This window comes from Amblyraja radiata, chromosome 34, assembly GCF_010909765.2.
Source record: "Amblyraja radiata isolate CabotCenter1 chromosome 34, sAmbRad1.1.pri, whole genome shotgun sequence".
NCBI classification, from domain to species: Eukaryota; Metazoa; Chordata; class Chondrichthyes; order Rajiformes; family Rajidae; genus Amblyraja; species Amblyraja radiata.
The window spans coordinates 14,639,907-14,660,161 of NC_045989.1; the positions used below are offsets into that span (position 1 = coordinate 14,639,907).

The 20,255-nt window shown below is 41.2% G+C and overlaps 1 protein-coding gene across 1 annotated transcript; it reads left to right on the forward strand.

The window, feature by feature from the left end:
* Window positions 1–366: 366 nt before the first annotated feature.
* On the forward strand, window positions 367–17,315 carry gatm (glycine amidinotransferase). The gene is made up of 9 exons (XM_033050183.1): window positions 367–798; window positions 4,580–4,822; window positions 6,428–6,623; window positions 8,731–8,921; window positions 9,620–9,757; window positions 9,989–10,153; window positions 10,586–10,649; window positions 11,669–11,785; window positions 13,358–17,315. The coding sequence occupies exons 1-9, from the start codon at window positions 730–732 to the stop codon at window positions 13,468–13,470; spliced, it is 1,296 nt and encodes a 431-aa protein (XP_032906074.1). The 5' UTR covers window positions 367–729; the 3' UTR covers window positions 13,471–17,315.
* The last annotated feature ends 2,940 nt before the right edge of the window (window positions 17,316–20,255 follow it).

A 20,255-nucleotide genomic window follows, 5' to 3' on the forward strand; every position in this document is an offset into this window, starting at 1 on the left:
CCAGGCCTCCCGTCTGACCAGGACACAACTGGTCCCACTTGGTCTAGTAAAATATAAAACGCTATACAATGACAATTCTAGATAGGATAAATAGCCAGAGTATGTTTCCATTGTAGAGGTGTCTACAATTATACGACATATAATTGAGATGGGGGTAATAAATATCTGGAATCTGGAATGAGCTCTGGGAGGAGGTGATGGAGGCAGGAATAGTAAAAAATAAAAGAGGCATTGTGATAGGTACTTGAATGAGCAGGGTGTAGTGAGCTACGTAATTAAAACAGGTAAGTTGGATCTGTATGAATAGGCACAATGCTGGGATAGGATGGGGATGGGGAGGGGGAGGGGGCGGGGGCGGGGGTATGGACATCCAGATGGAAAATCGCTTAGTGTTGCTGCTGCGTCACGCATTTGACTGGCAAGCCGTTGAGTTTGGTCCCTTTCACCAGCTGGATGCGGGGGAGTCGTGCAGGGCGGCACGACACCTCTCCTGTCTCCCCGCCATCTCTGTTGGGAGGGTGCTGAGGCGAAGGCATCGATAAAATTTCTAAGTTTGGACATCTTCAGGATCCGGTGAAAGGTCAGGCGGGGCCGTCAATAGCAGCCAATAGGAGCTGGGACAAGACTATAAAGGGGCGGCTTGGCGAGAGCTCCGAGCATGGGAAAGGTTGCTCCGGCTTTAGGCAGCTCGACCGCAGACCAGGAACACGCGGCAGGCAGCGAAGGACCATGATCCGAGTGAGGTGTCTCCGCGGAGGTAGCAGAGGAGCAGAGTCAGCCCATTTCTTAGGAGCTCTGGTCAGTATGCCCCGTCCCTTCCTCTCGAATGTGCCGATGCGAGGGTCCCAACACCGGCGCTTCGCCTCAAGGCTGCAGTTAAGCACAGCAAACAACCAGTCTTCTATAACAAAGCGCTGGTTTCAGCATCCTGCCCGCCCCGACAAACCTCACCAGGGAAATGTGCAGCAAGTTCACAGATTCTAAATTCCACTCGAGATCATACATTTAGAATCGGCTTTGCTGGGGTACAAAATTAGTTTTAGAAAATTGAAATTAAAGCCAAAACTAAAATTCGCAAAACAGAACGAACGAAATGGTATTACGTTGAACTCAGTCAAAATCAAACATCTAAAAACTACAAGAATAAGTTAATAATGGAAAGAACACCCGAAGAGTGAAATAACAGACCAAATGCTTCTAACTAGCGTGTGAGGGTGAGCGTTCACATGCGAACACTTTGGCGAAGGTCTGACAACGCATTAAATTATCAATACCAACAATGCACCGTGACAAAACAGTGCCCATGTCAGTGCTGGATTCCGGGGGCTCGGGAGCACTTCGGCATTGCAGTGCACTTGTCTAGCAGCAGTATCTTGAATCCCGACGAATCCCCCTGCCGTTGTGTGAGAATTGGCTGACGGCTGGTTAAATCTTACTGGGACTGAAATTCCCACCCAATCAGTTCATTTGCGATTAACTTCTCATCCGTGTCTCAAATTTCTGGGACAGGTTAACCTGGGGGAATCCTCTCCTTTATCAAGATTCGTTCTTGAAAGTCTGAGGCAATACTGAAGCTATTCATTAAAGTATTGTATAAAACACACCAGATGTTTGTTTGGACGGGTGGGATTACTTCACGCTGCAATATCAGCCGAATGGCCTACTCCTGCACCTATTTTCTATGTTTCTAATATCTACCATTTACTGTGTTTTGAGACTATTTCCTACTTCATGAACAAAATCATACCGAGCATTAAAGGAAAAGAAAGGTTTCCACTTTAATAGTGGGGAGAAAACGATCTAGAAAATATTAGCGTTGACAACAACATTTAAACCAACGAGTTGGAAGTGAGGCCAATAATCTAAGGTGGGTGGGGGCACAAAAGTCTAATTAAAGAACAGAAGAAATAAAAACGGCAGCAATTTCACTCAATAAACCCAGGATAATTTCTCCAACAAAACCTGTTGGTGAAGATAGTTGTATTAAACTCTGCATTCATTCAATGGCAGTTCGTTTCAGTATTATGATCTCTGGGCTAATGGAAAAGTAATGTTGATTGTGTTCAGTGAAAGGAAGGATGCTTTTGGGAACATGCTTTAATGAACAGACCTTTTGAGAACAGTAGTTCTCCTTTATGATAAAACTAAAGATATGATTCAAAAGGTCAGTATGGATGCAGAGGACTGAAGGGTACTATTCTGTTCTCTACAACTCCTAATGTAACCTTCACATCTGTAGGAATGCAGAGGGATAACAGAAGCTTGTGGAGGAGCCCTGAGAACTTTCATACAATCATGTGCCAGGACTGATTTATTTTGAAGGCCATTCAGATATGAGCCAATCTGCTTTATGTTTAGATATTTTACTTCAATCTGGAATCTGTCCAGTTGTAAACACATTTTCATTCTGCTGGCAGTCTTTAATGCATTTAGCATCACAAGTAAATGAAAGTGAACTTCAATTGAGAACAATGTGCGGGAGACAACAAATGTTACAAGCAAAATTTTGTGTCCAGCGTACCTACAATTAGGTAGATGTGCCTGGCAGAAACGGCAATTTATTGAACATCAGCTCTGAGCCGAAGTTGTTGCGTAACAGGCTACACGTAGTGAAGAAGGAGACCGAGTTAATGGAAGCTTCAGTCCCAACATTCTCAGTCCCTGTGGGAATGTATCTCCTCCCAATCTGGCCTAGTTGAGACTGAAGCGTTTATCACACTCTGATTTCTAAAAAATATATTTTTAGAACTGCAGAAGTGAATTACCACAACATACTGCCAGGAAAATGTAAACTAAAACAATGCCATTGTTATTGTTCAACATACTGATGAGGATGTAATTGTCCTGTATTTTTTCTGGAAGTAACGCTAGGTTTTGCCCTGATTTTCTTTTAGAAAATTGAAACGTTAAATGGGAAAGGATAGCCTGGGTTCTTTTTGAGTAATAAGTTCATAAGTTACAGGAGAAGAATTAGGCCATTTGGCCCATTAAGTTTATGTCATTCAATTATGACTGATCTATCTTTCTCTCTCAACCCCATTCTCCTGCCTTCCCCCTGTGTACCCCTGACACCCCTACTGAGAATCTGTCAATCTCCGCCTTAAAAATATCCATTCACTTGGCTTCCAGCCTTCTGTGGTGCTCTGAGTGCTGCTTATACATTCCACTTAGCCTGGCATTCCCTTTCACAAGTCTTGGCCTCACTGCACCAAAAATAGAAATGTCGCGACCAGCAATTTCCCTTTAACAGCTGATCCAGAAAAGGTTTGAAAGAAGATATGTCTTTCAGATACACTAGCTGTAATATGAATGATCTCAGTCCCGAATCTGAATCTGAATCTGAATCATACAAGTTTGAGTGTACATGAGAAATTATCAGGCTGCAAAGTACTAAAATGCCATTCACTCTTTTTCACTTTCTAGTACAGGGGTGGAAACAGACAGCATGTGCAAATACACAGTGCTGGCAGTGCAATGAACATAATTTATCATTTAGTGAGTGAACAGGGAGATGCAGAATGAGCTTGACATTCTGCCTGAGTGAATAGAATTAATATTATTAAACTGATTGAATGTAGAAACCACAATTTTAATTAGTGCAAAATAGACTCTCCACATCTGTCCTTTAGTGCTGGGTCTTCACGATAGTTGTTAATACACTTTATTTCAGCAACCTTCGAATGTAATCTCTGCCATTTCCAGAAGACAAACCTGAGCGGTGGGGGAGAGTAACTCATGGTTTGTACACGGCATATACAAAGATTTATTAATTAAAATATATTGATGCATCAGGATTGGCATCTAATAATAATTGAAAATGTCCAGGTTTTAATGTGACTGGGAATTGTCTCCTGCTGCATTGTCTATGGGTCGCAGGAAGTAAGGATTCCTCTCCAATCACGTCTTCATACTCTAGGAGAAATATCATAAAAGCATCAAAAGGTTGTGGTGTGTTTTTCCATTCATGTTGAACAATTTCATTTATTGCTTTACAAATATTGGTGGAAAGATTGAAAATAAATGGGTTGACTGATAGTTTAACCCAAATACTTACATGATGAGGGTAGGCGGGTGTTGGTCAATGCGTGGGTGATGGTTTGTGCTGGGCAATGTCCAGATGGGGTGCTCGTTTAGCAGTGTCTTGGCGGGACTGGGTGTTGACAGAGCCAGGGCAGTAGTGGATATTTGGCAGTGCCTGGGGGATGGGGGAGTGGATGGGTGCTGGGAAGTGCCCAGGTGGTGGGCAGTGCAGGGGGAGTGGGGGGTACTAAGCAGTACCAGGGTGGGGATGGGAATAGGTGCTGGTCAGTGCCCTGCATGAGTGGTATAGGAGGTCATATGAGGTCACACACAGCCATATACTCCCTGGTTTGTCTTCTCCAGCTGTGAAGCTCCCTTCCACAGAAGCCCAACAATCTACTGTTCCTTAATCAATTGTGATGACGTAATTTAACTGGCAGTTCTAACTGTGCTTGTCCCACTGCCTCGGAAATCCAACGATGGATGAGGGATCCATTTTGAGCTCATGATAGTAGCCAAGTCTCAGCATTTTCTGATGTTTCAGCCTTGTGTCTTTCAGATTGGCCGGGCCGTTGCAGGATGGGTGCAGAAAACGTTCCAAAGCACTCGGGCTGCTGCTGCTGCTGCTACTACTACAGCTAAGAGTTCCTGTGTTGCAGATGATGATCACAAGGACCAGGCTACTGATGCACTGGCCAAAGAGTGTCCCGTCTGCTCCTACAATGAGTGGGACCCACTGGAAGAAGTGATTGTTGGGAGACCAGAAAATGCATGTGTACCCCCTTTCACAATAGAAGTGAAGGTTTGTATTGAGTCCATGAGGAAAGAGGTCAAGGGAGGTTCACAAATATCTATATATTTCTAAATCTCTATAACATCACGCCTCAGCTGCCTACATTCCAATGAAAATAAACCCAGCCTATCCAATCCCTCCTTTAACTACAGTCCTCCATTCCGGGCAACATCCTGGTGAATCGTCTACACTATCACTATTGCTGTCACATGCTTCCAGTTGTGTGACAACAAAATTGCTCATAATACACTAAATGCATTCTAACCAATAATATGTACAATTGCAACATAACATACCAACTCTTATACTCAATGCCTATCTATGAAGGCAGGCATATCAAATTCCAGCAGCGTCTATTTTCAGTGAACTGGGGTCTTGCATCCCAAGGTTTCTCTGCATCATCACTCCCTAAGGTCCCTGCATTTACTCTATGTATATCCTACCAGAATTTGACCAAAAATGCATTACCTCATACTTGTCTGGATTAAATACCATCAGCCACTACTCTGCCTAATTTTCCAGCTGACCAATGTACCACGGTACCTTTCCACAACTTTCTATGCTGTCTTGGACGCCACCCAATTTTCATGTGATTTGCAAATGTATTAATCAGACCACCTACAATCTCATGCGTCATTTATATAATTACAAAAAACACTAAGTCAGACATCCACTGAAGCCTAGGGCTAGTGCTGCTAACTAGTGGGTTAATTCCAATTATTAGTGCAGTGATTAATCTCTTACCACTTCAATCAGTTGGAACAAAAATTAAAGCATCATCTTACATTATCTTTATTAAAAATATCAAAGTATTTAAACAAATTAAATAATGTTCGAGAAGTTTCCAAATTAAAATGCTTGTTTTAAAAATGCATTCATTTACTGAATAGCATAATTCTCGGTAATAATTCAGTTGAACTGCAGAAACTGATTTCCATTCATGCTCATAAATAAAAGCTGCGCAGCTGAAGGTGGGTAGGGGGGTGAGAGTAAGGGTGGAGTGAGGATGTAGGTCAGGATAGGGGTGAGCATGCAGGAGCGGGTGAGGATGAGAGTATGGGTGGGTGTGGGAGAGTAGGTAAGGATGTGGGTGAGAGTTAGGGAGCATGTGAGAGTAATGGAGCGGGTGAGAGTGAAGGTGGGGGTGAGGGGAATTAGGAAAATGTAGCTGCAGGTTTGCTTCGTTTGATGGACTGTCTTTCTCAAAAAATGAAAAATGTAAGTTATATGGCACCTGGTTCATAAAATAAATTATTTGTGACTGAAGAATCTTTTGTGACTTGGATAATCGACCAAATGAGGTAAAGACTAATTACTCTGTTTCTGGTGGAAAAGGTTGAGAGAAGAAATTTGAGCCCAGGAGAACCCCTTGCTCTGCAAACTCCAGGGCCAACCTTTGACAGAAGCACAATTTAAAAAAATCACCTGAAATAATGTTGCACTCCCCCAGCAATAGACTGGAGTGTCAGCAGAAAGAATATCCTTTGGGAGTGAAACCCCCAAATTGGCCATCAAACCCAGTACCATAGAAATTGATCATTTAATAAAAAAATGACAGTTCTCTCATTTCCTACTAATTGCCAAGACTGCCCTGATGAACGTTTCCTGTTTCAGGCCAATACCTATGAGAAATATTGGCCCTTCTACCAGCAATATGGAGGCCAAAGATTTCCTAAAGAGCACATAAGCAAAGCTGTTGCCGAGATTGAAGAGATGTGTAATGTACTCCGTGGTGAGGGAGTGGTTGTCAAGCACCCAGAGATTATCAACTGGTCTGAGAATTATAATACACCAGACTTTAAATCTACAGGTAAATTGATTTTTTATTTGGTTAAAATATTGTCTAAGACAATGAATGATGAATTCAACTTTAGCTTCTATTTGGTAAGAAATAAAAACAGATACTGCTGTAATCATTTAACAGGTCAGGCAGCATCTGTGGAGAGAGAAACAGAAATGCTTGAAGTTAAAGACTTCATTGGGTCTTTGACATGAAATGTTGATTGTTTCTCATTCCACAGATGCTGCCTGTACCGTTGAACATTTCCAGCATTTTCTGGTTTTCTTTCAGATGTCTTCCACCTACAGTTTTTTATTCATATTCAGTAGGTATGAGTGCTTGCTGAGGTGCAGCTAACTCATAAGGACCCATCTCCATTTCATCACTTCATACAAAGAATGTTTGGAGGCTCTGGGTAAACTTCCACCATCCCTATCCATCAACTTTGCTTTCAAAGCAGTTCTTTGCTCCTGACAATTTTGAATCCGTCTCTCTGCCATTGCACCCCTGCCAGTTATTTTGTTAGGTGCCAATGATTTAACCACAAAATAAACCAGATGATCACACTTCCGCTGGACAGCGAAGCAATCTACTGCCCAAGCAGAGATTGGTACCACAGGAAATATGTTCTCCCTTTAACCAGGTCCTTTGCAGCAATCGTATTGATGACCGGAGAATGACAGAAATATAGTGACAGGGAAGACTATTCGTCTGTTGAGCCTGTTCCATCACAGTATTATATTTTCATGCTCTGAATGTGGAGGTCACTATTAATGCAAGCAGTTTTTCCTCACATTCTGAAAAACCATGAGACGGAGCTGTTGATGAGGCACCTACTAGAACTGCTATATGTGTGATGTTGGGATTCACTTTTGGCAGGTATTGACCGGCCTTTGTGGCATTACTAATTCAGTGGAGTCAAGCAAGGTAACTTTATTAAAGTTTGCTATTGATAAAATGAGTCGTGAGGAAGATGTAGTATCTACAAAGAGATATAAACAATTTATGTAAATGGGCAAATGTTTGGCAGATGGAGTATAATGTGGAGAAATGTAAAGCTGTCCGCTTTGGAAGGGAGAAGATATATTATTTAAATGGTGTGAAACTTGAATTCCAGTGTTCAAAGTGAGCTGCATGACTGCATGGATAAAATCCTCATGCAAACAACTTGGAAGACAAATGGAACGCTGGCCTTCAGTGCAAAACTAAGATAAAAGAAGATTGAGTTTACCACAAATTTATAGGACTTTGAGAGCTCTTCTAGAACCTTGCTTAGGATTGGTCTGCTTATTTAAGGAAGGATAATATGCCTTGGATACAGACGTGATTCCACAGATCCCGACATTGATTCTTAGTATATAGGGATAATCTCATGAGGAACGGTAAGCAGATTTAGTCTCTGGGTCCAGGTGACTGAGATGATGTTTTGAAACCATTGACTGGATGGATGCTGTGAGGATGCTTGGTAGTATGCAGAACTTTCAGATGAGGGATCACCAATTTAAGATGGAGATGAGGAGAAATTCTTCTCTCAGATGGTCGTGAATTCACCACCACAGAAAACTAGGAATGGAGTCACTGATTTATTCAGGTCTGGAATAGAAATACTTTTGGTCAACGGGGAGGGTGTGTTTTGGGGATTAGTCAGAAAAATGGAATTGAAGACAATAACCAAATTAGCCATAGTTTTACTGACCGATACTACATGGCCCGGGGGCTGACTGCTCAAAAGAAGTCCAACAGACTCAATTTTCCAGGTTTCAATTGACCTAGAACCGACAGTCTTTGAGGAGAGACTGCCTTTTACTAAGGTTTAGAACAAATGAGGCAGCAGGTCCCCTTTTCTCATATCCTGGTCCCTTGAGATGTTCCATGAGCTCTTCAGGGCAGGATGGATCGGAGTAAGACACTTCTGGAATGTTTCAAACCAGAGTTCCTCAGCACTGAATCATTGTATAGTGTATCATTGTGATAATGGTAATTGGGATATGTGGAGGTGGACTGGAAGTCTTAATATTGATATCCATGATGAACATTAAGGCCTCCCAGCCACCCCTCCAATGATAAACTGTTTTCATACTTTGAGTCTCACGGTGTTGCAGTGGACATTGCCCATAAGCTCATTCTCTCCTCTCAGGCATGTACGCTGCCATGCCAAGGGACATACTGCTGGTGGTTGGCAATGAAATCATTGAGGCGCCGATGGCATGGAGGGCTCGTTTCTTTGAATATAGGGCATATCGGCCACTCATTAAGGATTACTTTCTGCGTGGAGCCAAGTGGACAACTGCCCCCAAACCACAAATGTCGGATAAGCTGTACAACATGGTAAGTCAGGAGTGGTGCTTTCAAGTGGGAGGCTCATTGAGGCAGAGTACATCTTACACCAGAATGAATGATCAGGAAGGGAATTCTCTCAAGTCCCAATGTGCGTAAGGGAGTAGGGGTTGGAGATCTGGGAAGGGGGTAAGGAGGAGTCGGGGCTCTAGTCATTCTATGGATGCTATGAGGACATGTTCACCCATAGTATTAAGGACATGTGCACAAGCTTGATTACATTCACTTTGTCGGGAGGGGTTGGGGGAGAGGACACTAGTCGCAGCAATGCTGGTGAAGCCAGTCGCTAATCCCATCGGAGGTATGATCACTAGATCTTTGCCTCCAATCTTTCTGCCCAGTATCTCTTTCTTTCCCAACTGCAATATTTAAAAGTAATTAACTTTAATTTAAAGAAAGATTTTTTTTGAAAATGCACGTTTTCTTGCGAGTTGATTACAGCAGTCACTCAGAAGCAAGTCTTTGATCAGTGACAGCATTTTTTAAATTCGCAATTCCAGTCAGAGGCTACAAAACATTCAGCCATGGAAACCTGATGAATTACACAACAAAGCAGAATAGTTCCACAGCATGGAACTGGGAGAGGACCTGGAATTTGTGTTCTATGGGGAACAACGTCATGTTTTGCGTTCTGAATGTTGTCTTTGTGCAGTGCGAATCTGGATGTGAGCCAAGTGTTTCTTGTGCAGGAGTACCCTATTTTCTCCGTGGAAGACAGACACAAGCTGGCTGCTGAAGGGAAATTTGTGACCACCGAGTTTGAACCCTGCTTTGATGCTGCTGATTTCATGAGAGCTGGGAAGGATATATTTGTACAAAGGAGTCAGGTAGGCACATTCTGTCAGCTTCACTTTGCCCTCGTCAAAGTCTAATTGTTTCAGTATTCCGTCCGACCTTGGCTGGCAGTATTAGTGAGATAATTGGACATCAGTCGTTTCTCTCTTGCAAGTTCTATTCCCACTACATTCAGCCTAGCCTCTGATTCCGTGAATCACCTTTGTTTATTGCTCAGATGCATTGTATATTACACAATGTGATGCGATTGTTTTATTTTACAGGTGACTAATTTCATGGGGATTGAGTGGATGCGGAGACATCTTGCTCCAACATACAATGTTCACACCATCTCCTTCAAGGATCCAAACCCTATGCATATCGATGCAACTTTCAATATAATCGGACCTGGTTTGGTTTTGTCAAACCCTGACCGTCCCTGTCATCAAGTAAGGTTGCCTAGAAGTATGAGTTTAATTCGAGTAAAGGATTCAGGATTAGATTTTTAAAACATGTGCCAGTGTTAAGTGTTTTCATTTGCTTTTAAAGACCAATCCATTCCAGCTTAAGAACTTACAGAAAATCATGTCTGAGCCGAGAGCCTCATCCTAAACTTCTCAACAATAATTAGTATTTCCACACAGCCCTTCTATTGCAGTCTACTGTGTTAAAAGCTGGGCTATTTCACCCCCAGCAGTAACCTGAAATGGTTATTGCAGAATATGTTCGGGTCTGTGGTTTTTGTAGTCCAAGAATATATTGATGATACAGGAATTTGATATGAGTGGTATTTATGTTGTGTATCTCTGCTTGTGTGGAGGATGGGCGACAAAGGCTAATTCACCGATCCCTCACATTCACTTTCACCTTATAACTTTCAGATCGAGGTCTTCAAAAATGCTGGCTGGACTATCATCTCTCCCCCTACTCCTCTAATATCAGACGGTAAATGCAAAAGCTTTATTTAACCCATAAAACTTGTGAGACAAACACAGGCACTTCAATCTAGTTTGATCAATAATTTATTATGGGATCAATGGCTCCAGTGTTTGGGTTAGTACAAATGTGGTAGATACCCTAATCTTCAGCCGGTACAACCTGCCAGAAATCAGCCGAACTCAGATAAACAAATCAGTGACTATTAAGCCATAGTTCAATTCTGTGTAAAATTAATTTCCATTATCCTTTCCACTAATATAAGAGCCATGGGTGACAGTCAACACACATGCTGGGCTGAGCTTATGCTAAAATTATTTGATGCAACTTTTCAAAAGGTTCTTAAAATTCCATCCATTAAGGTACAAATAATCATGTTTTAGAAATTTATTACAGACGAAGGACTAGAAATCCTTCTGCATGTATTTTGGGCATTAAAGCAAGGCTAGTGGGCTGCACGGCCCGTGTCAGGAGGACCCAAGCTCCATGGTCTTACCGGACACAATGCTGCATGTCAGGTCACTGTGACAGGTTCCCACATTGCACAGCACTCAAATATCAGATTCAATATTTATCTCCTGCAGGCAGCGAGCTATTGAATGTTGGACAGTAGACTGGGCTGGGATGGATAGGAGACGATTAGGGTTGAGGAGAGATTATGGGTTGCGTTTTGGGAGAGGATTAGCGAGACTCTGGGGTGAGGGTCTATCAGAGTAGCGACTCCCTTGAAGAGGTTTGATGTCTTGGAGACCCCAGCTCTGGCCTGGTAGCGAGTGGGGTCATTGACGTTCTGAATTTGGGTAATCAAATTTGTTTGCATAGGATGGGCAGAGTGTGTGCTGTGTTCTGGTTGTAGATAGTATGTATTATATGCAAATGTTAAATGTCTATTTTGCAAAATGACAAGGAAACAATTCTTCTGACAAAAAAAAATTAAAATCTTGGTGGCCAATTTGTGAAATAATTTTTGTACTTGAGGTCCAATATTATGTTTTGCCCCTCCACAACCCTACATCCCCACCCTCCAGATCACCCTTTGTGGATGTCTTCAAAGTGGCTGTCCATGAACGTTCTGATGCTGGATGAGAAGCGAGTGATGGTCGAAAAGAATGAGACTAGCATTCATAAGATGTTTGAAAAACTAGGTAATGTCATTCACAATTCCTTTCTTCCTTGATTAAAACAGGAATCCTTTGCCCATGTTTTGATAGGGAGATTTCAACATTGGGATCCTTACTAAACATGCCCGACTTCCAAGGATAGAAACTGAACAGTTGATTAGTGATGTGATTACATCATTATCTACTCAGTTTTGTGTTACTTATGTAAATGTGATATTTCAGTTATTTATTTTTAATTACTTTGCAAATATTTCTAAACATCTGTTTTCGTTTCTTCATTCTGCGGTATTGTGTGTAGATTGATAAAAAAAATGAATTGAATCAATTTTAAAATAAGGCTGTAACGTAACAAAATGTGGAAAATGTGAAGGGGTCTGAATACTTTCTGAATGCACTGTATTCTGTTGTGCTGCAGCAAGTAAGAATTTAATTGTTCTTTCTGGGACATATGACAAAACGCTCTTGACAGGTTTGTAAGATGGGCAGAGCATTGGCAGATGGAATGTAATCCTGAAAAATGTGAGATGATGCAATTTGGTTGGACTATTGGTTGGGTCCTAGAGTACTGAGGAACAGAGTATGAGCTCAAAGATCCCTAAAGGCAGTAAAGGTAGAGGGTGGTACAGAATACATACAAGATACTTGTGTGTATTCACAACACAGAATATAAGAGAGAGGTTATGGTACAAGTTTATAAAACCTCAGTTAAAATAGTCACAGTACAGTCCTGGTTGCCATCATATAGGATGGATTTACCTTGAGTGGAGGGAGCCGAGGGTGGTTTATTTTCCTTGGAATAGAGGAGGCCAAGAGTGCTACAAAATTATGAGGCAAAGATAAAGAAATGTTTCCTTTCAGCAGTGGTGTTTATAACCACAGAAAATAGATTTTTCGGTGGGAGGTTTAGAAGGAAACAAAGGAAGACATTTTTTCAGCCAGAAGTTAGTTAAAATGTGCACCACACTGCTGGAGGGGATGGTGAAGTAAAATACTCTATAAAATTTTAAATAAATTTAGATGAGCACTTCAGACTTCATGGCATAGAAAGCCATGGGCTGAGTGCTGGGAAATTAGATTAGTATAGATCAGTACTTAAACTGGCATTGATAGTGGCCTGAATGGGCTGTTTGTCTAGTGCAACTCTCTCTCTTACACATACCCATCCAGCTGCATGGCCAAATGGTGAATTGCCAACATTTGTTTTCCCAAGGAATGTTAATAAACAGTTGCTTCCTAAATCACTCAATGCCTGTCCAGTTACAATACATCTGCAACTATGCTACAGAGAACAGGAGTGACACAGAGGAGTCTCGCGTTAATTGGTATTGGTTGATAGTTGTCATGTATACCGTGATACTGTGAAAAGCTTAGTTTGCATGCTAGCCAGCCAAACCAACCTATGCACGAGTATAATCAAGACACACACAAGATACTGCAAAGAGAAAATACCAGTGCAGGCTATAGTATTATCTTATCACATACATAGTTTCGAAAAAAAGTCCAAGATCAAAAATTAGATAGGTTGGAAAATGTTAACTACAAGACTGTTCCGTTCTCTGATACCAGTAATTGAAAATCCCCTTTTTTTCTCTTTAGGCATTGCCACAATTAAAGTCGACATTCGGAATGCTAATTCTTTGGGAGGTGGTTTTCATTGCTGGACATGTGACATCCGTCGCCGTGGCACTCTCCAATCGTATTTCAACTGAGTATTGCAGGGTCGAATAATTAATAATTAAAATGGCTATTGGAATTTATCCCAAGGAGCTGGAATACAAAGAGGTGAAAAGAGGTCTCAGTTCTACGAAATTGTGATTAATCTCTATTTAGTTTTGGACACCACAGGTTGGAGCATAAATTGTTCTGTGAGCATTACACCACAAATTTATCCGAATGATACTCAAACTGAAAATGGTTAAATTATATAGACAGGTTGTGATAGCAGAGACAGAGGCAATGCAGCCCACCATGTGAATATTGACTTCTAGTACAGTAATCTCTTCCAATTATTCCCCTGTTCCTTCCCTAGAGCCTTTAACCATTCCTTCTCCAGTACTCCTTCAATTTCCTTTGGAAAGTTTTGATTGATTCCGTTTCCACCCTCCTACAGACAGCAAGTTTCTTCTTTTGCTCCATAGGTCAGGATCGTCCCCTTGAGGCATCTGCTATTGAGAATGGCTCGGCCGAGCAACTGTAATTTGGAGAATAAAAGATAAAACAATAATTGATCTGACAAAGATGTTTAAGAAGTAAAAAAACTAATTCCATTGTTGTGGGTAGGAGAGTTGTTCCCAAACAAGAAGCCATACAATCAGATCTCAGCCATTTGATGGTAATGTCAAGAAGTACCTCTTGATAAAGAGTTTAAATGCAATAATCTTGGGCAGAAAGAGGCGATTTGCCAACGTTGATTGTTTGTGAATTATTTGAAAAAGTCTCCTAATTTACTCAATATTGTTGCAGTGCCCTTTAAATGATCACTCATTTTGTTGTTAATTAACCCTTTCCCAAAACTCTCTGACATGAATTTCAGAGCACAGTCATATGACAACTGATCATCTTGGGCTATTGCTGGTTCTTTTGTCAATTATGCCAAGTCCATGGACTCTTGGTCACCAACAATTTTGCCAATGTAAATTATTTGTCATTATTTACCCTATCCTCATAATTGTGGATATTTCTATAAAACTTTCTTCATAGCTGAGGAATGAACCCCAGTTTATTTAAGCGCTCCACAGAAATTAAGTTCTTCACTGGGGCACCCTCCTTTACAGCCTGTCCATGGCATTGGGAACCTGCTCAATTGTGATGCCCAATACTGGCCACAATGCCCCAGCTGGTCCTTAAACAATAGTTACGAAATAAGCTTCAGTGCAACTAGCTTGCTTTTGTAGTCTGTCTTTATTTATAAAATCAAGGATCCCAACTTCCTTTTTCATAATCTTCTCAATGTAGCCTGCAACGTTAAAATGTCTCTGTTCTTACAACCCCTTCTTCTAACATTACTTGTCAAATGTATTGTCATATGCACAGGTACAATGAAAATCTTGCTTGAGGCAGAACACATACGCATAGGCTCAGATAACACATTGAAACATAAATTACACATATTTTACAAGACAGCAAAAAGACAGACTGTGCAAGAAGACGACATTAGTGCAAAACACAATTAGAAAACAAATCCATGATAATGTTCATCAACTAATAGTGAAACTTTGGAACAATTCTCCCCCAAAAGCCTGGTTTAGAACAAACTGAAATTTTCAAAATAGAGATGGATACATTTTTGTTAGACGATGTATTGATTCTTATGGGGGGAAAAAAAGGGTGATTAGAGCTAAGACTTGGATCACCCACGATTAACCGAATAGCAAAACCTGTGCAAAAGCCACTGTTGATCCTATTCACCCATGTTAATTCAGCTCAAGCCTCGACTCAAACATAGGTTGAATTTACTTTAGACAAACACATGCATGAATTGTAGGTTGTCCTTTAACGGTGATCAATCACTAATCAAAGCTGGTTTTAAAAATTATATCGAAGAGATATGCTCAAATTAAAGTGTAATCTGCAACAAAGGTCCTCTTGTTGACTTACAAACATTTCCTCATTTAATGACTCTGGCTTCTCAATTCCTCTTGACAAAGTCACAAGTTATTTCAGGTTTTTTGTGATACCATTCTTAGTTCTTCACATACTGTTGTCATTCTCCACTCTATTCAACATTTTAAATTAAATTTACTGGAATTCCATTGAGGACCATGTTTGTATTTGGTGTAGGAATTAGCAGTTTTGCAATGCTCATTTAAAAAAAAAATCTTGTATAAGGTTTTATTTGGTAGCTGAATATAGTGAGGCAAATGATTTGGCATAAATCCATGCATTACCATAAAATGTCTCTCTGTTGCCACCTGATGTCGAGAGTTGGGACTTAAAAAAAACCCAGAGAGACGGAGTGCATGATCTCATACCCAGGTAACCAGAGTTTCACAGAGGCTGAACCACTTACCTGAATAAAAGTGAAAATGCTAGAAAAAAAGTTCAGCGGGGCAGGCAGCATCTGTGGAAAGAGAAACAAAAAGGAAGGGTTGCAGTCACATGTCAATTGCTTCTCTCTCCATGGTTGCTGCCTGGCCTGCTGTGTGTTTCCTGTATTTTCTGTTTTTAATTTCAGATTTCCAGCATCAGCAGGTTTGATTGCCATTTCCAGAATGATTTGCATCACTTAAATTCATTAGGCATCTCCAGAGGAGACCACTGGTATGCCGAGACTTTTTCCATATCAGGGATACATGTTGTGATAGTTCTCCTGTGCAATGTTCTTTTGGAGGGTGCTTAAGAACTTGAACCATGTTGTTTCAGGAGCAACTGTGGTTGCTCGCTGGAGAGACTGCAACATAGCAGACTCCTGCTTGGCAAGGCAATTCCTTCCCCTCCTATCCTTCCGACTGCATCTCTGTCCCACAATTATCCTGTTTCCAAGCCCCAATATCACCCGCCTCTCAACTTGCCACCATTCAAGCATTGTAGTTTCCTCATCTCCCCCTTCCTATCCAATTTGCAAGGCTCCAAAGTTCAATTGGCGACTGCCCAACTACACGTGCCACACACAATCACCTGCACCCACAACTTTTAGGGTGCAGTAGAATTCCTGGGCATGCATGTATTCAGCTTTGTGTGGACCTTCATACTGTGAATCTCTTAATTGGTGAAGTGTTTAAAATAAGACTGGGATGCTCCATCATTTGTCTTCAATTAATTTGTTTCAAGACTGTAATTGTTTCGCTTGAATGCTGAACTCACTTGAACCCCAGAGTCTATTGCATGCGGTACAGGCTGTCAAATATTGCTGGTATGCATTTTGGTCTGAGGAGACATGTTGGGCTCTAACTTTCTGATTGAAAAAGCATTAAATTTTATTCCTGGAAACAAAGTGTTCCCACTGCTGTAAACCCATTAAGATCCAGGGGTTTAGAGAATCCATACGAGGAGAGTTGCAGAGAGTGTTGCAGGCTGACAGATTGTGTGGCCAGTGGGTGGAGCTCAACAGCTCTCAAACAGCAGTATACAGTCAGTTACAGAGTATAGAAATAGGCTCTTTGAACCTCTACATCTCTGCTGACTCCATCTGCCCGTGCAGAAGCATTTGCTTTATTTACTTCTCTGGCCTTTAAGCCCACCCGTCTGCAGGGATGCTCTTCTAGCATGCAAGACTTACCAAATGCACTCGATGCTCCTAGAGAGGAGACTTCAGATTGCAGCAGCTCTTCCCTGGATTTGCAATTCCCTGTCCTTTTCCTCTTTTTTGTGTCTAGGAACAAATGTTTCCCAGGTACATGGAACTGGACCATTTGCCCTTTGGAATGATATTAAAAAAAATCTGCAAACATTGTTTCTGGGAAACAAGCAAAATGACAAGTGAATGAAATTCTGAAGTGTATTTAGGAACACATGGTTTAGTTAATGGTTTATTTGTATTTTACTGCAGTATGTTGAATGAGCATGCAAAATATGTAGAATTCTTTTTCTTAATAAATAAATCTATTGAATTCAATTTCTTCAGAGTGTGTTGTGGGTAATTATAATCCTTGTTCAAGAACTTTATTCCATTTGCAGAGCTGAAAACTAGCAGAGTTTGACGATGGAGAAGTGACAATTGAGGGTCACTTTTTGGGCAGGAACCACATCATGAGCATTTAACAATTCCTTGAAAACCTGTGACTATGATTGATGGATTTCACTGTCCATGCTTACACTTGTTTATCTGCAAGTAATGTGCCCATTTGCAGAGATTAATTTCTATCAAGCTTGCAATCAAATGAATGAAAATCAGTTACATTATTACCTGATAACTTGGCAGAAGTAATCCATGTAATGCTTCTAATAAGTAGTCGTCCACACTACAGCAATGATTACACTTCAAAGGATAGTATTGGTATGGGGCATTTATGTTGGTAAAAGAGCTCTGGTAATGCAAGCTCTTCCTTTACTGTTGCACAGCACTTGATTTCCAATATGGATTTCCTGATATACAGCTAATTGTTGTAGCAAAGGAGTAGGGGAGGCTAAAATTAGGACCAAAGGACAGGACCAATCTTGTCTTAAACTCTCATTGAGAATACAGATTCCCATAGATCTGAGGGATTATAATTAGAGAAGCTCTGCCTTGTATCACAAATTAATTGGGACTGAACAGCTGCCTGTGGATTTGACATTAGACACAGTTCTCAGAAGCAACAGATACCTTGCAACCTTCAGCCAAGGATCTACTGATCCATCCCCTGCAAGTGTACCATCCCCAGCAAGTGTAAGCAGGTCTCCCTGAAGTAGCCTTGTCAGTTTCTTAATCAACAGTAGCTCCATTATTTGAGGACTTCTCATAGGATAGCAGATGTTCAACTGTTTTGCAACAAGGAAAAAGCACCCCAAGACTTCACACAAATGGGTACAGATTGAATAGAGCAGGGGACTGAGCACACAGCTTTGAGGTGCTCCGGTGCTGATGGTTATTGAGAAGTGTTGTTGCCAATTCGCATTGTTTGTGGTCTGCTGATGACGAAGTTGAGGATCCAATTGCATTGGGATGACCTTCTCCCTCAATGTCAGTAAAATTAATGAGTTGGTCCCAGACTTCATGAAGACACACCCAGTCTGCATCAATGGTGTTGAAGTGAAGATGGTTGAGAGCTCCAGGTTCCTAGGTATAAATATCATGAACATGGCATTTGTCCTGGTCCAACCACATCAACAATACAGCCAATAAACCATTCCAACCTCTCTACTTTGTCACAAGGCTGAGGAAATTCAGCAAGTCCATAATGACTCTTACCCATTTCTACGGGTGCACCATGAGAAAGCACACTATCGGACTGCATCAGAGTTTGGTACGGCAATAACTGCCCAAAACAACAAGAAATTGCAAAGACATGGATGCAGCCCAGTTCATGCTAGCCTGCCTCTCTCCTCTACCATCGCACCACCTTCTTCACACACTTCCATCTGTACCAAGGGAAAGCAGCCGATATTATCAAGGACGACTCCCACTCATCATTCCCTCTCCCAACAGGCAGATACAAAAGCTTGAAAGTATGTACCAAGATTTAATAATTTCTTACCTGTTGCTAACAGTCTCCATAATTAGCATATAACACTCAACATTTTGAATATCTTTACAATCTGTGCAGAATATCAGATCTTTTCAGACCAGGGAGGGCAACCTAGTTTCTCCACATAAATGAAATCTCTCACACAGGAATCATTTTGATAAATCATCCTATTTAAAGCCTTCACATCTTTACTACATGGTGGCCCAGAACTGCACACAATACTTCAGTTGTGGCAGAACCCATATTTTACAAAGGTTCATTGTGACCTCAGGTAAATTCACAGGATGAAAGGTTGTCCTATCATGTGACAAAATCAATCAGATCTATGTCCTTTGGAGTTTATAAGAATCAAGAAGAGCCTTAATAAAACATATAAAATCCAGAGGGAACATGACAGGATAAATATTGAGATATCTCCACTGGTCTCAAACAAGGGCACATAGTTATAAGATTAAAACTGATATTTTTGTGTACAACGTTACCTATTTCCTTCACTCCATAGTTGCTGCTGCACCCGCTGAATTTCTCCAGCATTTTTGTGTACCCCTTCCTCAGCCCTCGGGCTGTCTCCTCCCACCCCTCAGCCCTCGGGCTCCTCCTCCTCCTTTTTCCTTTCTTCTCCCCGCCCCACCCCCATCAGTCTGAAGAAGGGTTTCGGCCCGAAACTTTGCCTATTTCCTTCGCTCTATAGATGCTGCTGCACCCGCTGAGTTTCTCCAGCATTTTTGTGTACCTTAAAACTGATATAACTCCACTGGTCATTTAAAACTGAGATGTGTGAAAAATTCTTCTCATAGAAAATGTTGAATGTCTGCAATTCTCTATCTCATACTTGAGCAGGCTGCATTCTTTAAAATGGTAAGTTACTACATTTTTGAAAGATCAGGTAAGTGTGGGCTAATGGGAACTTGAGAGAATTGGGTCAGATCAATCATGATCATTTTGAACAGCAGGACAGGTTTGAATGGCACACCTCTGCTTTTATTTTATTTTTATTCCTTGCTCTTGCCCTCTGTGCCTCTATTACTGAAGCTCAGGTGATGAAGCCGAAAAGTAACTTTTTCACAAGAACCAGTTGCTTTTGTAACCACTTTCTGAACTTACCCCAAAATTTTCAACAAACCACATACAAGTACTCCAGATCTGTCTCTTCATGTACCCTTTAAAAAAAAATCATTATTCCTACCAGAATGTAATGCTTCACATTTTCTGTTTTGAGTTTTACTCATTACACCAGCCCATTTATATCCCTGCGGTCTATAACAATCCTTCATGATGCCTCCAAATTTTCGTGATCTGTAAATAGGAATGACTGTGCCCTTCAGAAACTAGGATGTCTATCATGTGGAGTAGACGATTTACCCACCATAAGTACTGCTGACCTCCTC